This window comes from Sciurus carolinensis, chromosome 2 (assembly GCF_902686445.1).
Source record: "Sciurus carolinensis chromosome 2, mSciCar1.2, whole genome shotgun sequence".
NCBI classification, from domain to species: domain Eukaryota; kingdom Metazoa; phylum Chordata; class Mammalia; order Rodentia; family Sciuridae; genus Sciurus; species Sciurus carolinensis.
In genome coordinates, this window is record NC_062214.1 from 186,175,697 (window position 1) to 186,195,953 (window position 20,257).

Here is a 20,257-nt window from a genome sequence, read left to right on the forward strand (position 1 = left end):
TTTTCTCTATTTTCTATATTTATATGAAAATAATTCATGCTTCATGCTAAATACATTATTTACCTTACAAGAACTTTTGTTATTTTTGAATAAAAAAAAGTTTGTTTTTGTGATTTTTTTTTTCTTTTTCTTTTTTTTTTCTTTAAAGGAATCCATGCATTGTGGATCAGAAATTTCTGCTGGCTACACTGGCTGAATGTGGAAATCAGGTTTTTTGCAAAGATGAATCTTGACTGGCATTAATTGCAGACTCCTTTTTGAGGGCAGTATAGGAGTTATTTTTTTTTTTTGCCATATTTTACTTTTTTGAGTGTCCATCAATGTGCCTGTAATCATTTAAAAATACACCACAATACTAATGGCAGGTTCTGTAGCGTTCTGTTTTGTGGTTTCTTGTTTTCACTTGGATCAAATAGTTTTGATAGACAGAAAAAGGATCTGTACCATTATTTCCTTCCTTAACAGCTAATGTCACATTTCTGACTTGATTGCTTTCCACTTGGGCAGTTTAGAAGACATGGCCTGTTTTTTTTCCGTGAGTTTTCTCTTAGTCCTATTTGTGTGTGTGTGTGTGTGTGTGTGTGTGTGTGTGCGTGCATGTGCAGGGCCAACCTTCAGGCTTATGGCTTTTGGAACATTTTCTCAGCTACAGAACAGAGTTCAGTAATCACTAACATCACTACAGTTTACTCCACTTCTCCCCCTTGGTCACTGATACCTGACGTATCTGGACAGTCCAGTGCTCAGCTTGTAAGACATCACCAGGTCTTGAGGTTCGGAGCACGCAGGACTGGTGGCAAGCCTGTGCTTGCTGTATGGCAATGCCCAGGGCTTTCCTGGCCCAGTGGGAAGCTGGGTGCACAGACCTGGGTCTGTTCCTAAGGGGACGCGGGGTTCTTGCTTTTCCCCAATTACTGTATGGGCCTCCGCTCAGTGAACACAACTGGAGGGACATCCTGACTTTTTAAACCTAAGGGTTGGGCCTGAATGACAATTACTTTGCACACATGCCTTCTAGGTGCCAAATGTGTATTCCCGTGGCATTAACGTTGACATCCCTGTGGGTTCAAGCCACATGTTTCTGACAGGCTGCAGGAAGCAGTGGTAATTTTGGCTTTTTTCGGTTTTGTCTTCGGATAATGAAAAGCTTTTGTAAAACAGCTGAGTGTCAATATGAGTTCTATGGCTTCAATCTCCTTTAAAAATAAAATTCTTAAGGGTCCAAAACAAAGGAGAGGGGGACAAATTAAAAAAAAAAAAAAAAGATAAAAAGAAAAGAAAAGAAAGAAAACCAAACCAAAAGAAAAAAAGAAAAAAGAAAAAAAAAATTGCTGATATTGCCACAAATCATTAGAAATCTCCTGACATGCTGAAACCAAATGGCCATAAGTTCAAAACAAATCAATGACTTGTTTTCAATTTTTTGTGGTTTCCTTCTGCTCCTTCTGCCCCTTTGCCGTCCGATTGGTGATGTTATTCAAACAGGACCGAATCCCTGCCAAGTGCAGGAGCGACCCGGCCGCCTCTTTCATCTCCTCGTCGTCGCTCTCAGGGGGCTTTTCTGTGCGTCTCTTTTTGAGGGGCAGCGTGTCGCTGGGGACCTTCCTGGCCTTGGCGAAGTGCTGGCGCTTCTTGTGCTGGGAAGCGTACCCGCTGTCCCCCAGGGCATCCTTGGCCTCCTTCTGGCTGGGCTTCCTGTCGTCCTCCTCCGTTTCACTGTGGCTCTCGTGGCTCTGGAAGCTGCCCTCGCTGCCCTCGCTGCCCTCCTGGCTCCCCTTGGTGGCGAACTCGTAGTGGTCGTCGGCCGAGGAGGAGGAGGAGGAGACGGAGTCGCTGGTGGGCGAGGTGCTGCGGGCGTTGGAGGACTTGGCACTGCTGTAGTTGTGATCCTCCTTGGGGTCTCCGCTGACCACCGGGGAGCCGCACGATGGCTCGCTCTCAGTCCGCATCCGGCAACCGGTGATGCCGTTCCTGCAGGGCGAGGACGTGGGGAGGGGCGGGAGACAGAGCGGACACAGATTAGACCTTCCCTGGTGGAGACCCGCTGCCCGCCTGCCCGCCTGCAAGCAAACACAGTTAGCAATGTGGAACCCCGGGGCCACGGCGGTGCTTTGAAGGCGGGGCCCTTCCTGCTCCTCTGCATCAGGGAATTCCCAGTCCGCGTGGCCGAGCTGTGGAAGCGATGCTTCTGCAGGGTCGCCAGTGCAAGCTCTGACTCCACGTTAAACCACGAAAATCAAGCTGCACTTAGTTCCTCTAACCCCGCAGCTCCGTGGAGTCAGGCACCACGGTGGGGCACTGCAGAGAAAAAAAGCCACTCTCTCCCAGAGACCCGAGATTAGGAGACTTGTCAGAAGCCTGAATCCAGTGTTCAGCCAAGAGACACCTGCACCTGGGGACTGCTATCCACTCACCCCACCTCCTCATTCATTCGACCTGCCAGCATTCACTGGGCACCTGATAGGAACACACGGCCTTAGGGAGGGGCCAGGGGAGGCGCAGAGGGTGGGGTCACAGACACTGTCAGGAAGATGCTGCTGTCTGACAGAGAAGCATGTTCCGTTTGGGAGAGAGAGCTGCCATTTCCTGGAGTCACCCCACCAGGTGCCCTCCTGAGCCCACCCACATGACTGCTTTCAACTCTATAAAGCAGACCTGAGCATCTCTGGGGCAGAGTCCCCAGAAGTGAGGTCTGGAAAGTGCCGTGATTTAAAGTCCGCAGCTGAGAAGTAGTGGAGTTGGGGCTGGAACCCAAGCCTGACCGCCCAGCTTGGGCGAGCCATGCCACCTGCCGACACCCGCTTGCACGCTGCCCTCGACAAGGCTCCCTGCCACAGCTTCCCTCAGGACCCTGGAGCCCTCATGACGCCATGGACCATTTTCTCAGTGTCCGTGTGTCTGAACAGTGTGCTGACCTCCCTTTCGGCTCCTTATTAGCAGAATGGGAAGAGTCCCTACGCCCCCCTCCTAGGAGGCCGGGCTGCCGTCAGGAGTGAACGTCCGCAGTGGCTGGGTCAGCGCCCACAGGAGTGGCGGCCGTGATGCTTCCTCCTGCTCAGGCCACACGTGCCAAGTGTCCGGGTGGCAGCTGTCTTTCTGATGTGCCTGGCATATACTCAATGTTCGGCAGGGGTGGAAATCAGCGGGAGGGATGCTTGCGGAAGGGCAAGGTTACTTAGAGCTGGAGGGAGGAAGAACAGGGGGCAGAAGTGGCATCTGACCTTGGGAGTGGGGACTGAGGGTCTGGGCAGGATGAGACATGTCCTGGGGCACCAGGCTGGCCCCATTTCCTGTTAGCTCCTCCACCTCATGAGACCCTTCTAAGACACCCAAGGAACTCGCCACACTCCTCCTTCCTAGACTGCAGGCCCTCTGACTTTCCCTTCGGGAGAACATTTCCCACCATCATCAAGAACCATGTGGTGCCTGTGCATCCCACTGACATGACAGCTCCAGAAGACATACCCAGTCATGGCAGGTCCCACATAGCAGACCCTCAGCAGTGTGGCCAGGAACGAAGGAGCTAGATGGCGCTTATGTGGCACAGAGTACAAAGTGGGGAAGTGGCTCTGGGTCCCCCTGCCAACACTAACTGGACCCAGCCTGAGGATACAGCACAGGGCCAGGACCACCAGGGAGACACCACAGAGCCCCTTCTCCTCCCCTTCACTCCCTGTGAGCCTTGGGGCTCAGGGAGACTTCACCCACAGAATGTGAAAGGGGGGAGGAAAGAGTCTCTAATGCAGATGGTACCGCATGGGATGAGCAAGGGAATCCCCCGCTATCCAGATTCCAAGGCCTGTCCTACTAAACTGGGACCCGTGGCGAGAATCTCCATCATAATGTCCATCAGCAAAATGAATGTTGGCCTTTATCAAAATGGAACCTTTCTTGGGTGCCTCAAGATCAATGTGATTGACCCCAACAATTATACAAATGGATGCATCTGTACCAGGGGTCCTAGTAGGTTCCAGAAAAGTCTCAGCTTGTGCCCTATATGCTATGATCCCAAATTGCATCATCTGGCCCAAATCCTTGTAGGTCAAGCCAGACAGATCTGTGCTCCTGAATCAGAGTTGTGTATTGGTGACCAAGAGAGCTTTCTTTTGCCTTGGGCCTCAGCTTCCTCAGGGGTCTCACAGGGCTGTGTGAGGATTAAACAAGTCCCAGGCACACAGGAAGGTTCTTAGAGGTACTGATGTGCTCGCCTGGGGAAGACTCATTTTCTCTTTCTTCGTGGGGTAAGAGGTTAATAGGAATCCAGCATAAAGAGTCAAAAGACACTAACTAGAGAAATCCTGGAGGGTGTGCCTGGGGACACAGTCGCTGAGCTTTGAGAACTGGCCTCCTTGAAGTCCATTCTCTGATGATACGCTGTTTCTTGGCTATGTCTTGGGGATATATGAATGGCTGTGATGGGATTACTTGGAGGTGTTTACCAAATACACACTTGGAGAATATCATTAACTGGAGAGCCAGCTCTAACAGTTATAAAGTGCATGTCAATGGAAGTCTCCTGTATGGCTCTGCTGATCTTCACTTTTTAAGGTCACTACCGTGAAATAAAAAAAGACAATCTGTCTACTGCACTGGACCAAACAATTTCCTACTGAACCCAGCTAATTTGGATGAGTGAGCTGGGCTGTTTGGCTTTTCACAAATCCATTTGGTTCTGAATTCTTACCACTGTAATAACATGGGACTTGGGACTCACTTGGCTACCACCTTTCAGGAGAGCAGGGCCCCTCTCTGAACACGTGCGAAGAAGAAACCCAAGACTGATGGGGCAGGAGGTGAGAGAAGTCTCCACAAAGCGGCTTCCTTGAGCACCCAGGTGAAGGGCATGCACTGCTCACTGTGTTTTTCTTTCCTCTTTTCCATAGGCTTGAAATTTTTTAAAATAAAAAGTATGGGGTGATGGGTGGAGAAATACTAGAACAAAAGGGATGGTGTTCAAATCCTACCCCATGCCAAGAGGAAAGGCCTTAAGTCTGAGAACCTTTCTCTTTCTTAAACCAAGCAGCATCAGAGAGGTGCTGAAGACCTGCTAGACCCAAATGGAGAGGAGAGTCCATGAACGAAATTGTTCCTTGGCTCCTGATTCTGCAGAGGGCAGGGTCTCTGGCACCACCTAGAATCACACTGCTTGCTAACAGTGATTCCATAATCCACCTGGAAACGTGGCCTGGCTCAGCCTTTTACAAGACACAAAGAAACTCACAGAACCCCACAGTCCTCCCTCGTTCTCAAGGACAATCCAAGTAGGAACCTAAAATATCTCCCTGCAACCCAGAAGAAGGAAGTCTACTGAGATGCTGACAGGAAGCCAACATGACCACTGATAACACTTCCTGATACAAATAGGCGCAGACATAACTTCAGGGAGGGAGAATTAAAACAGAAACGTATCTCTTTCTCATTTGATGAAATTAGCTTTCCCTGAGATTTTAGCATGGGCTCAGAATCCATAAATTACACACGCAACTCAGCAGGAAGTGACAAGCTCCTTCAATTATTAATGACTTGGCACGACGTGATTCATGACGGTGCAAGCCAGCTGCATGAAGCTGGTGTCAAATGCTTCCGGCTGCAGGGGTTGTCATTACAGGACACCAAATGCTTAAAAGAAATCAGCCATCCTGAACATATTGGAAGGTGAGTTTCTGACCTCCTTGAAAAACCATTCATTAAAATGAGCATGTGATACATTTGCAATGCCTATCATTTTTCAGGGTTAGCTACATTTACATTCATGATACTCAAATGATCATAAATTAGCATAAACAAAAGCCACCTGATTTTACCAGGTCTCTATGAGCTTAAAGCACATGGTTCAACAAAACCATGTGCTATTAACCGGCAAACCTGGAATTCATTCTCTCGCCAACCAGATGAGAAATATCAAACAGAAAAATGAGAACTCCCATTTGTTCAAGCCAAGAATGAGCAATGTTTGCAAACAGCAAGTTAAGGTATGAGTTTATGCTTAGTCATGGTCATTCTGCTGGTTTTTTCCCCCCTACAAGTTAATTATTGGTTCCATTACAGTTAAGCGGCATGTGGAGACTGTGCCCTTTACCTGGCTGGTGGGCTTGGGTTCTGTCTGGAACTGATGGCTTTAAGCCTACAGGTTATCGTTCAGAGTAACTGTCCTCTCAAGGACGGACTTGCAGGCACTGATCTTTGGTCAGATGTGACAAACAGACAGAATTAATAGGATTATAGGGCTTCTCTCCCAACCAACAAGTAAGAAAGCCATGGACAAGAGATGACCAGGGGTTTCTGCTTCCAGACAGGTGGCAGAAGAGACATTTGGAAGTTATGTTTCCGACTGCAATATAAACGATGCTCAATAAAGTATAGCAACATACTGTAAAGTCACCAGAAAATGAGGGGAATCTCAGACCTGCATAGACATATTACCAAAAGAGCCTCATTCACACAAATGAAAATTTAAAAACAGGATCTGGAATGTGAGCAGCCGGCTACTAAGGAAGCCAGGGTTTCCCTGGAGCACATGCCCACCCTGGCACTGGAACGGGAGCCCAGGCTTCTGCACAGTATGGGTGGGAAGACTGATTTTGTCAGCCTCAGGGTTACTGCCGGTCCGCCGAGGGAGTTAAAGTACCCTCGGGGGTACCAATGCCCCGGGCTTCCGGCACAAGTTTTAACAGCAAACCCGCTGGATGAACACACTTGAAACCCAAGCCACAGAGAATTCCCACAGATAAGAAGGTGCAGAACAGAGATTCATTTAGCAGTTTAAAAAAAAAAAAATCACAGAACACAAAGGAAGTAAGCCAGCACAAGCAAGAGACAACTGGAAAAAAGCATCTATAAAATCTGAACTGCAGAGACTACTCATGTGGAAACAGGTGGCAGAGAATATAAAGTTAGGATGTTTCAAGAAACACAAGAGGGACTGAAAAATACCAGACAGGAAGAATACACTATATGCCAATTAAGCAGACAGGTTTGGGAAGGTACCAAATAGAACTGCAGGTGAGACGAACAATCCCTGAAATTAAGAAACTCAATTCAGTGAGAGGAAAACATGAGGGAAGTGCAGGTGGACCTTACGATATGACAGAACGCAGCAGAGAGCGACGAAGAGACAGGACCCGTGGAAGAAAGGCTGGTGACAAGAACAGCCCAAGGGGATCCCCTGTGAATCTGGCTGGGGTTCCAGAGTGGAAAGAAAACGGGGAGCTCAATACCTGAATAGAGAATGGCTGAGGATATCTGGTTCGGATGAAAGGTGACCAAAGCCAACAAATCCCATGCAGGATCAATAAAACGAAATCCACACCTAGGCACACCACTGGGGAACTTAAGAGCATCATCATTATTATTTTTTAAAGAAGGTAAAGACCTACAAGTAATAGAAAGAAAACACACGACCCAAGGAGAAGGACCAGTTAATTAGAACAAGTGAAGCAGACAAGAGTGGAATAACATTCTCGAGATGAGAGGATGCAAACTTGCCAACCTAGAATTTTATACCTAGTCATACTCTCTTCTAAAGAAACAGGTGCAAAACACACCATTTATTTTCAGCCCCAAATTGAAGGTTTTAACAATTGACCCTCAGTATGAGAACATTTTCTTTCTTTTTTTTTTTTTTTGAGACAGGGTCTTAGTATCTTGCCTAGGCTGATCTTGAACTTGGATGTGTCAATGATCCTACTGCCTCAGCTTCCACCCCGGTAGCTACGACTATAGCCATGTGCTACTGTGACCAGCTTAGAATTTCTCAGAGATGTATTTCAGGGAAAAGGGAAAATGATCTAAAAAGGAAAGCCTGAGATGTAAGAAGAAATGATCAGCAAAGAAAATGTAAGCAAGTATTGATTGTACAACACAATAATAATAATAATAATGACTAAGTGGCTTTAAAAAACAAAACCAAAATAGAACCAAGGTATTGAACAGATGTGGTGTATCATTTGGGAGGTAGAGAGGAATGAGGTTAAAGCATTCCCGAGGCCCTGTATTGATCAGGAGGTTAAAGATATCGATCCAAGTTAGACGTTTTAAAATATTCATGTTAAAAGTTCTAGGATCAGCGCTGAAGGAAGACAAACAGGATGCATGACTTCCAGACCATTAAAGGAGAAAAAAGTGGAATGAGGAGTAGGTGAACTTTAATCGATTTAAAATAATGCTAGAAAAGGAAAAAAAAAAAAAACAATCTGGAAAAAGAGGGTCACATAGAAATGCAAAATGACAAAAGTGAATCCAAATCTGTCAATAAGAGTGGGTTAAAAATCTTCAGCTAAAAGGTACGCATCATTAGCATGGATTTAAAAAAGTCATGTGCTGTTTATAAGAGACAAATGTAAAATAAAAAGACGAAGAAAGGTTAAAAGAATGGGAAAGGTTGTAGCACGCTAGTGTTGTGCTATTAAAAAGAAATGACGGATTTTAAAGGCAAAAATTATTACTACAGATGAAGAGTCATTAAACATTCATTAAGGTTCAATTCACCAGGAAGGGAAAACAGTTTAAAACAAGCATGCTTCCAAAAAAAAGTGCTTCAAAATACAGACTCTTAAACTGGAAAGAGCCACAAGGAGAAATGGTCAGATCCACTCTGTGACGGGAGAGTTTAACAGACCCCTCTCGGCACTCGGCTGATGGTGCCTCTCCCTCTCACACACAGGCAGCCGAGGAGACCTGGCCCGCCGGGCGGACACAGGATGCGCCAATAATGAAAAGGCACAGCGCTGGCCGCGCATGGACTATTTATTTTCCAAAGAGTTGATATATCCTCGACCACACTGTAGATCATCCAGACCAGGCGCCTATCACCTCAATGAGCTGTTGCACACCACCGGTTTCTGCCCACAAGGCACTGGGGTTAGTGGTCAAGGTTGAAGAGGGAACGACCAATGCAAAGCAAAACAACAAAAAAGCAACAGCACCTCCTCTTTGGTTTAGAAATTTAAAAAAACAGACTTCTGAAAATACCCATGAGTCAAAGGAGAAATCAAAAGTGAAAAATAGGAAATACTTTGTACTTAAGGGCAATGAAAATAAAAGGTAATGAACTTGTGTGATGCAGTTGAACAGAGGTCTGAAGGAAGAAATGACAACCTTGAACTTTTACAGAAAAAGAAGAAAGACTTAAAAATAGAAGGATCCAATCCACAAAGGAAAAACAGAAGAAATGCAAAGGAAGAAAAGAAATGACACCCAGCCAAAAAAAAAAAAATCAATGAAAAGGAGAACAAAATGTGAAACATAGGGAGTAGAAAGAAATTGATTCTTTGGGGGGAAAGAAAAACCCAATGGCAAGATTAATCAAGCAAAAAATGAGGATACAAATGACATAAGAACTGACCCAGGACGCAGTTATGAAAGATATTTTAAATGATGACAAGATATATTAAAAATAACTTTATGCCAATATATGTGAAAACCTACATGAAATGGAAATTCCTAGAGTTTACCAAAATTAATTCAAAACGAAATAAATATAATTCATCCCATAACCATTACATAAATTGAACTAATAATTATCCTATGAGAAGAACACCAGCCTCACACTATGGTTAGCACTCAAATTCCATCAAACATTATGGAACAGATCGTTCCAAATTTATATGAACTCCTTCAGAAAATCTAAGAGTAAATATTCTTCAACCTGTATGAGGCAAATGGAACCATGATCCAATACTAGACAGAACTAGAGAAACATGTCACATGAAGAAATATGCAAAATTCATAGGTTAGCTCACTAATTCTAGGAACATGTAAGAAATATAATGTATTGCAAGCAAGTAGGTTCACAAATTCAAGTTTTATTCAGAACTGGAATGTTCATAATGCAATTTATCATGGTCAACAAAAGTAAAAAAAATTATAGTTATTTTAAATGATGAAAACTTTTTTATTTATTTTTTTGTACGAGGGTTTAATCACTGAGCCACATCCCCAGCCCCTTTTTCATATTTTATTTGGAGACAGGGTCTTGCTGAGTTGCTTAGGACTTTGCCAAGTAGCCAAGGCTGGCTTCGAACTCGTGATCCTCCTGCCTCAGCCTCCTGAACCCCTGGATTATAGGCATGTGCTGCTGCGCCTGGTTCATGCAAACATATTTCAAAAAATTTGATGATTGACCATTATGAAACATTATGACTAAGTGAAGTCTTCGCTTATTATGATAAAATGTATTTCCTAAAAAACAATTACAAATACCCTATTGATTGTGAGTCAATAATGTGGCTCCCTTTAAAATAAGGAAAACAGAAAATTGTTGATTATTATTACTTCTATACAGAGGCCTGGACTGTACTATAGGATAGGGGAAAAAAGTAAGAATTAAAAAGAAAAAAAAACCCCACCATTATTTACAGAATGTATGATTTTGGGCATTAAGACAATTTATTTAGCAAGATTGCTGGAAATAAAAAACAGTGAAAAGAAAACGATTTCATTTCCAGTATTAGCAGCAAACAGAAAACACGTCATATAAGTAAGTAATCTTACTTATATGTACGTAAGATTAACAACGGCCTGAAAAAATAAAGAACTTAAACTATGCAGAATAAATCTAACCGAAGACATATGAGAACTTTAAGGAAAAATTCATAAAGCTGGAATGAGAGACACCGAGGACTCAAACACATGGCAAGGTCCCACGTCCAGGACTGATCCACTAGGGCAGTAAACCCCACAATCTGATCCACAGGTTCAACACAATTCTAGTAAAAAATCACAAGAGGAGCTACTTTCTCTCTTTTTGCCTCTCCCCCATTTTCTTGTCCTATTGATCAAGTTGATTCTAAAACTTATATCCAAGTCCCAAGAGCCAAGAATGGCCAAGTCACTTAACAAAGGAAAACGGGTCAGAGAACCTAAGGCTTACCAGAGAGAGTGACAGCAACAGAGAGGAACTGCCCTAGAAGACGACGAAGATGAAACAGGACCAAGAGCCCCCGTGAATCCACACACACACACACACACACACACACACACACTGATCCCAATACCTAGCGCAGCTGGCACCTGCCATCTGTTGGGGGGTTGGGGGGAGAGGCGCTACCTAATAAATGATGCCGGGACTCCTGACTACCCACCTGGAAAAGATGCAAACGTATCACTGACTCCAGGTGGGTTCCAGATTTAGGTAATAATAACAATCAGAAGACTATTTCCTATCACAGAAGAAGAATTTCAGATTTAAATGTGAAAGGAAAAAACCTGAAATCATTTAGAAAAAAAACAAAAAAAAAAAAAACCCAAAAAAACTAGTGGCAACAAGATGACCAGAGTAAGGAGACTTTTTAAAATTAAGACACTGAATTTTATAAAAGAAAATGGTTAAATGTGATTAATAAGCATTTAATGAAGAGCTTCCATTCATCAAAAGACATTATAGTGAAAAGACCATCCACAAACAGAAAATCTGCAACACATGTAGTCAATAAAGGACAAGTCCAGAATATAAAAAGGTCTCCTACAAAGTGGGGTTGGGGGAGATAACTCAATAGGAAAACGAGCAAAATGTAGAAACGGGAATCCATAGAAGACATTCGAATTAAGTCTATGTCAAACAATGCCACATCTTTAGAAAAAGGGAAACATGGATTAAAGCATAATGAAATGCCATTATATAACACTACATTGGTAGACATTATGAAGTATGACAATTCTAAACGGTCATGAAGATGGACAGGGGTAGAGACTATCACATTCTGCTGGTGGGAGTATAAATGGATACAAGCACTTCAGAAACCATTTGACCTCACCTTCTAAAGTTGAAAGTGAAGATACCTTACAAACCAGAATTTTCACTCCCGGACATCTTAAATAAGTCTGGAGACATGTACAAGAATTTCTGCAGGAGGAATGCTTGTAATATTCTAATTGTTCCAATATACTTTTTTTTGTGTGTGTTAATTGTGGCATAGTCACAAAATGGAATATTATACAGCAGTATAAAAGATTTGATTAGAGCCACATTTGATTAGAGCAACAAAACATTTAATAATGAGTGTCATTTTGATTATTTAAAAAACTCAGGACCAAGCAAAACTAAACAAATATTTTGTTTATGGAAATCAAAAATAATAAAAAATGCTTTTGAAAGCATGGGAACAATAAATACAAAACTTGGGGTTGGGGTTACCTTTCAGGGGAGACAAAGGTGTCAGTCATGTTTTTCTTTTTAAACGTTGGGTGGTGGCTTCATAAGTATCTTATATACTTAGTATCTCTTATGTTTCCCATAATCTTGTGGGTGAATCAAATATCATATAAAAGTGTTTTAAAAAGAAATGAGTCTCCAGAATGGAGAGGAAGATTAACCTATGGAGAATGATGGAAGATACTAAGGAAAAACACGCAGAAAATTATTTAATAAAAACTGCATGTAGGCTGGGGAGATAGCTCAGTTGGTAGAGTGCTTGCCTCGCAAGCACAAGACCCTGGGTTCAATCCCCAGCACCACAAAAAACAAACAAACAAACAAAAAAACTGCATGTAAAATTACTTCTTACCAGGCATCAAATTCTACCTAGGAGAGGGACGTCATTTAGGTCATTTTAATTTGTGAGTTTATAGTCGTGCCCTGCATTCTCCATAAAATCCAGTCTAATTCCACCTGTGCCTCAGCTATCAGATAAAGTTGAGGGTCAAGACTCCTTCTAGCCCTAGAGTTCTGCAATTGGGGGATGCACCACAGCAAAGTGAAGAGGTCCAGGGGCCAGGTGGCCAGCTCTTCCTGGGAAAAGTCCACAATTCCATGAAGTCCATGATCACACTTTTCTCTCACAAGCTACTAATTGCCTCCCTGAACCATTAAGATAAAAGTGATTTCTTTTGTACAAGAGATCACAGAAGAAAAAGGGATGGTCCTAAAACTCTCCTCCACACAGTGTCTTAGAGGTGCACCACCCAGGACCTTCAGATATGACAAGGAAAGAAACACAGGACTTACCCAAAGCCACCAGTCTGCAGTATGAACAGCAACTCTAAAAGAACGATCACATTCCACTCAATGTGCTGCACACTGTTAAGATTTCTGGACCAAAAATCAAAACCAAAGACTTCTGCTGAGAAAGGGGTGCCACAGGGACACATGGGGCCTGCTCCGTGGAACTGGGGCTCTGTGCTCTCCTTTTTGCTTACGCCTAGCCTTCACTGTTTTCTCCTCTCCTACCAAAGCATAATACTGACTTCTGTAACCGCCTTCGAATGCTGTGATTCCAGAAGACCAAGGCAAACGGGTGCCTTGTCTTTGAAAACCAAACAAAATAAAATACAACACAATGCAGGAAAAGATCGGTGTCAAATTTCCCCTAAAGTTCCATAATCAGACTACGACCTGATCTTAACACGAACAGTTTCCAGCTCCCTACACTCCTGCTGTGAGCATCTTCTCAAGGGGGAAGAGGAGCAAGATTGCAGGCAGAGAGATGGGTTTGCTTGAGGATTCCATTTTGATATGACCTTAAGAACGAATGTTTTGCAACAGGACCATATACGGCCGACTTGGTTCATGTTCCATGGGAAGTTCAGTTTTCACCTGAGTTCCAAATAGAATTAAGCAGCCTTCCATAGTGATTAAATGGAACTTTCTTACCTTTTTATAAAATGCTGCAGCCTGGATTTATAGGACAGATCTCACTTTTCAAAAAGCCACAAGGCTCTCTTAAAGACTCAAAGCTACAGAATAAGGACCCAGCAAGATGGTCCAGATCCAGATGAGTAGCTATGGCCCCCACAAAACTATGGACAAAAGAAATCTGGGCTCCTTTGTCCAAAAAGGCCAGCATCTGTTCTTCATTTACTGAACTCAACAGTCTCTGCACAATCAACAGCTTCACTGGGACAGCAGCAAAAGACACCGCCATAAAACTCCAAGACGTGTGAGCAGTTATTTTAAGGCTGATGTATCTTGAGCACTCTATGCCCAGACAAATTTAAAAATAAGCAGGTTTCCAATGTCTGAGGATGGGCCAATCTCTGAGGTTATTGAGCAAAGAGTCAACATGCTAAAGTCAATTACACTATTGACAGATACTCTTACAAGGAGATTTCACATCATAATTATATGCAAAGGAACCCAGCAAATACAAGCTGTGTAATGATCAGCTAATAAAAGTAACACTTCATCTATGTCAATAACAGTTTCCAGAGTTAAGGCAAACAAACATGGCCTTTGCCACTTAGCAGAGGGGGGAAAATCCCTGAAAGACAAATATTTTCACTTAAGGAGAAGTGCTTAGACGCACACAGAAAACCTACACACAAAGGAGAGGAGGAAATTGGTCTTGAGTGGGTGCTAATGGCTCTCCCTCCCTGGAAACACTGGAACCCGGCGGCAGGAATCCCCGGGCACGCAACTCCATGCCGTCCGGCAGATGATGGTCGGGCCCTTCTCCTCTCCACTGGACTGCTTTCCCCTCATCCTCAGCTGCATTTAGGTTTGACAGATATGTGGTCAAACTCAAAAATTTAAAAATTACAGTGGCCGTGAAAAATACAAAACAAGAACCCTCCTCCCCCGCCCCCAAACACTTCTCAGTGGATCTCACAGAGATGCAGGTTCCCCAAATGCCACATGGCTGGGTTTCTGCTCATTTTCCTGAAAGCATCTCTGTACTATTTTTTACCTTATTAAAAAGGGGTGCGATACCACAAATAAGTGTCTCTGATCTTATAGAACTTTCTACCCTCTCCTGTGATTTCCCTTAAAACTGAGGGGCAGAGGTGGAACTGATACTGAGACAATTCAGTGCTCAGGAACGACGACTTGCTTTCCTGGCTATCTCTGTTTACCGAAATGGAAACCTGTCTGGGTGTCTTTTTTTTTGTTTTTTGGTTTTTTTTCCAAATCATAGTTGCATATTTACCAAAATGATGTTGCTCCAAACTCCTATGATGCTCAGGAAGGCCGCTCTTTTAATTAGACTACGAATGCTTCTAGGACAGACGCTGAGCAAACTGTGTCACTTCTAAGGCTATTGTCACTCAGCCCCCTTCTAGAGTCATTTACATTCTTGGGCTGCGGCTGTATAAGCCACATTTGGCTTGACCATCAGCTTCCGGGCTGGCTCCACTAACAGAGGAGCCATGGAGACGGCAAAGGTGACAGAGGGAGAAGGGACAAGCTCTGGCCCCTGCTTCCTCCTCCTGTTACCCCAGCAGCTCCTCTGCACCTCCGTGGCAGCAGCTCTTCTGTAGCCAGCGGGGGACCTCGGACCTCAGGTCCCAGACCCCAGCCTCCGGGCAGGAGCCCAAGGTTCAGCTCCATGGGGCCCCCATTCCAGCTTCTTCCCTTTGTTCCCTCGGCCTGCTTCCCCGTGACATTTTTTTAATCTCTTCCGTTACCTGGTGAAGGACGTTCTGCCTAGGTAATGGTTCTTTACCTTAAAGTCTCTCTGTTCAAACACCTGGTGTGGTGGCTGCCTCCTAACTGAACCTGACTGACTCACAGGTAGGGTCCTGGAAACTATTTTCTGGACTTTTACTGGAAGGGACCAACTGTGGTGCTCACAAATGGGATGTGTGGCAGCTTTTTCCTTTGCCCTGGTATTGGGATTGAACCTAGGGCCTGTGGACTTCCATGCACTCCACCGCTGAGCTACACTCCTCAGTCCTTTTATGTTGAACTGGGGTCTTGCTAAGTTGCTCAGATTAGCCTCGAACTTGTGATCCTCCTGCCTGAGCCTCCCAAGTAGCTGGGATTACAGGCGTGAGCCACCACACCTGGCCGAGAGGCTCTTTGAAACAAAATATCATTGGCTGCAGAGTTTATTCTCAACAGAACATAACCAGGGGGAAAGCCATCAGTATTTAAAATAATACCTCCAGAGGGGACTAATCAGCCAAATTTGCAGTAATATATACCAGGAGGGTAATAATTAAAATTAGGAGGCAGGTCCCATTGAAGGCTCCCCTGGTGTCTGCCTGGCTCCCCTGTGCCCTTCTAGAAGGAATGGCTGACTCACAGCAAAAACTATTCTTGAAGGTACTTGAAGAAGGGTCAAGATCATATTTTAGAATCTGCTAATGAAAATACAGTGTTGTTTCATGCAAAAAGTCTTCTCAACCAAAAAGGTAAACTAGGAGGTAAGCTAGGAAAGGTTTTAAGAATGGAAAACAGAATGTGTGGCTTTCACAGCACAAGGAAGAGCCATGGGCCTTATGGATTCTTGGAAGAAGCTCATCACTTTGGAGCTTGAGGAGCGTTAATGACCTGAGGGTAACTGGGAAAGACTGTAGAGAAGTGTAAGGAAGAGCACCATCCCCGGTAATTTTAGAAGGCATCCCCCTGTCAGGCTAGTAGAAATGACATGTGCTCTTATGATCTACCACTATTCTAATTCCTACCAACTTCCCCCATTATCAGGTCCCAGATAACCAGAGTCTGCCCTGAAGATTAAGCTACGTCGTCCATCCTGGTAAAAGCAAGCTTGGTGGCTACAAAAGTTCAAAGACACAGCTTATGGAGACTCTCCACCTGGCTGGTCTGTGCGAGCTGAGTTTGACCTTGCTTCTCCCCCAGGCCCTGTTAAAAAGACTCTGGGACGGTTTCCTTAGGGGCATGTGACATCAGGAGAGCACAGTGCAAGCCTTCAGGTGCAGGCCTGATCCCTAAATGCAGGCGAAAGGGAAGGGATGCACCGCGAAGTGATGGCGCTCAGAGACAGGCCTGTGCAAGAGAGCCGTCACAACCAGCCACGGGACATCAGTCAACTGACGAGACCCACTCCCCACCCCAGCAAGGAAACCACTGAGGACGGACGGAAGGGGGCACAGAGAAGTTACGAAGAGACAGGGTCATACACCAAAGGGCCACAACCCAAGCCTGGGGCCAGTGGGGTCACAGGAAAGGAGAAATGTGTCCCAAGCTGGCTGGTCACTTTCAGGAAAGTGTCACCAAGGAGTCATGTGGAGGCTGGGGGAAATCTATACAGAAACTCCGGGGAAATTCCATATGCATTTGGTGCGCACATTTGGTTCAGGGAGAAGGGAGGACTGGGGACGTCAAGGTGACGTGGGAGTCAAGGAGGTGCTTCTGCAGACAGCTGGAGGGACTTTTAAGGAAACTGGTCTGACGAAAGGGCAGGGTAGATGGGCAGAGGCTACCCACTGGTGCACCGAGGTCTAGGCTAGCAGTGGACCTTCCTTCAGACTGTCAGTGGCGATGAGGAGGCAGAGGAATGGAATCTCCCAAGGAGACTGGTTTGGCATGTGGTCTGGCAACTGACCTGATTCTGGGAAACGGGGAGATGAGGCAACTTGCTATTTATAGACCACTTACCAACGCGCATTTCACATGTGATTTTGCATCTGAGTTTCATAGCAGCCCCTACCTAGAGGTGGAGGAGGACGGGGGATAAGCTCAGAGCCACAGGCCAGGGAAGTGACAGGGCTAGGTCCAGAGTGGCCCCATCAGCCTAGAATCTAATGAATAACCCATGCACCCTTTCCTCCTGCTCACCCTACCTGCTTCCTCAGAATAAAAAAAGCTTAGTGTGACCTGTCTGCATCTCCTCATCTGCAGAGAAACCAGGATCACCTGATGGCCCAAGAAAAACCTGGCATTTGGACCAGGCGCTGGAGGTGGCTTTGACTTTGTTGAACATTCCAACTAGGTTTGTCTTCGCTGGCTAGAGGCTGGTCTTCTGCATCCTCTGTGGGGGCCACATGGGGCTAAGTGATACCCCCACCCCACTGCCGGGGCTGGCCCTGGCCACCAAGCTCCTCCCTTACCTCATGGCTGCCGTCATCCCAATGGGAGTGATGGGCAATGGCCGGACACCAGGAAACAGCCCTCGGCTCAGAACCCGCGCTCCATTCTGTATCACTCCTGGAGGAACTGGAAAAGCAGAAAGGAAAGAGAGACCACGCGTGAATCCAGCTGTGAAGATTTCTGTTTTAAGTCAGAAATGTTGGATACGAGAAGAGAGAGAGAGAGAGAGAGAGAGAAAAGACATGGAAAAATATACTCAATGAACAAGACAGCAAGATAGAAAGTTAACTTGGTCAACTAAGTCAAACCAACAGCTTACAAATGAATTACTGCTGCCTAGGTTAAAAAAAAAAGTGAGTTTTTAAAAAGTGGGCTTCAAATATCATTTTCTTGCACTTGTTAAATATAACCTCTTATCTTTGGTCAGACTGTAAGGACATCTCAGAAACACTGACACAGCCGGACAGGAGGTGACCCGACAAATGCATTTCCTCATGCTCCTCTGGTCACGGCCAGGAGTTGAGAACATCTTTCTATCTGTCCTTCATCCAACAAGGCCAAAGTACAGCCAGGAATAACAGCAGAGGATTTTCCAAATGCTCCCGAACAGCCCACCCACACACTGACCTGGTCATCTGAGGAAAAACCCCACCTAAGAGTGAATGGGAGGGAAGGGTCCCTGCGGGCTCTGGCTCCTGTCGAGTCACGCAGGGACTGCTTTGGAGAACCGCACTTCTTCCCCAAAGCTTCCCCAAGTAAGTCTGGGAGTTCCCTGAGCACTCCGCCTTGTTTAACCCACTGATCCCCAAAGCAACCCTAATCCTGACCCTGACCCTGACCCTAAGCCTAAGTCTAAACCAATTTGCCAGCAACCATCAGACCCTGTCAGTTTCCCACACAAATTCAGCGTGGCTTCCCACCCACCGGAATTTTGTCTGGGATTTACGTAACAGGGGAACTGCAGGGACAGCTGACCTTTTTTGACCTTCCAAAGAGCCATTTCATCTTCTGTCTCTTTCTACATCTACCAGCGACCTTTCATGAGTCAATGGGGCCAGGAGAGAAGTGCGCGGGGAGAGCCCTGGGGTTCATCTTGGTTTAGTTTTTGTTTTGGTCGTGGGGACTGAACTCAGGGCTCTTTGCCATGAAGCTCCATCCCCATTCAGTTTTCTTCATTTTTTATTTTGAGACAGGGTCTCGCTAAGTTGCTTAGGGCCTTGTTAAGTTGCTGAGGATGGTCTGAACTTGGGATCCTCCTGCATCAGCTTGAGTCCCTGGGATTACAGGTGTGTGCCTCTGTTCCTGGCCCTGAGTTCTTCCTGTGTGACTTTGTACAACTCCCCAAATCTCTGTTTCCTTCTTGAAACAGCGCTCTCCTCAAGACCCCTTCTGCCCCCAGGTTCCTGGCACAGTGTCATACGGAAGTGAGAGCTTTTACACAGACCACAGAAAAGACGAGCAAATTATACGTTCAAAAGTGAAAACCAGTCTGGACTTAAAGCCAGCATATTATTTATGTACAATAAAAACTTTTATAAAGCAAATTGCCTACTCGTATGTTTTACTTACAAGATGTTTAGTTCTCTGAGAATGTTCCCAGAAATATTCCAAAGCTTTAAAGGTCCTTTATGTAAGGTAGATGCTCACTCTTGTGTACAGGATAATCATATAGACTACAGATTTCTTGGGCATTTTGTAGTTTTTTGCTAATAGTTTTTGCCCTTTCTCTTCCAGGTTTGTGTAAGATTCTTATTACTAGGTCTTACAGAAGGCAAGATGGGAAACGAAACTGGAATTCTTGCCAAAGTCAGGACTATCAGGACCAAGTAGGCCCCAGAATGTCCCCAGTGTCTTTCCATAACTAACTGTGAGAGCAGGTGGAACCAGACCAGGAACTCAAACCATCTCAGTGAGCAGCCTGATCTCAGATGACAGATGAGGTAACCTGGGGCAGGAAACTGACCACATCTCCTAAAAGCAAAGAGCTGCGACAATGTGGTGCACAGTTAGTTATATCCTGATCAGTTGACAAGGTCTCTGTAAGGAAAAATGTCTAAAATTTATATCATCTGATGTTTGTTTTTCCTTTGAATTCTTTTTTTTTTATTTTTACAGACTGCATTTTGGTTCATTGTACACAAAAGGGGTACATCATTTTGTTTCTATGGTTGTGCACGATGTAGATTCATATCATTCGTGTAATCATACATGTACATAGGGTAATGATGTCTGCCTCATTCCACCATTGTTCATACCCCTCCATTTCCCTCTACGTAATCTAAAGTTCCTCCATTCTTCTCTCACCCCCCACCCCCTGACTCCCATTATATATCATCATCCACTTATCAGGGAAAACATTCAGTTTTTGGTTTTTTGGGATTGTTTTATTTCACTTAGCACGATATTCTCCAATTCCATCCATTTGTCTGCAAATGCCATAATATTATTCTTCTTTATGGCTGAACAATATTCCATTGTGTATATATACCACAGTTTCTTTATCCATTCACCTGCTGAAGGGCATCTAGGTTGGGACTTCCTATGAAGTTA

General features: G+C 44.8%; 1 protein-coding gene across 5 annotated transcripts in view; it reads right to left on the reverse strand.

The window, feature by feature from the left end:
- Window positions 1-278: 278 nt before the first annotated feature.
- Foxn3 (forkhead box N3) overlaps window positions 279-20,257 on the reverse strand; it is a 380,976-nt gene continuing 360,997 nt past the window's right edge. For all 5 annotated transcript variants that reach the window (XM_047537211.1, XM_047537212.1, XM_047537210.1 and 2 more), the window contains 2 exons: window positions 17,728-17,833; window positions 279-1,971 (listed from right to left, as the gene is read on the reverse strand). In XM_047537211.1, coding sequence (XP_047393167.1) covers window positions 1,416-1,971; window positions 17,728-17,833 — 662 coding nt within the window. In that variant the 3' untranslated portion in view covers window positions 279-1,415. The remainder of the gene's footprint in view (window positions 1,972-17,727; window positions 17,834-20,257) is intronic.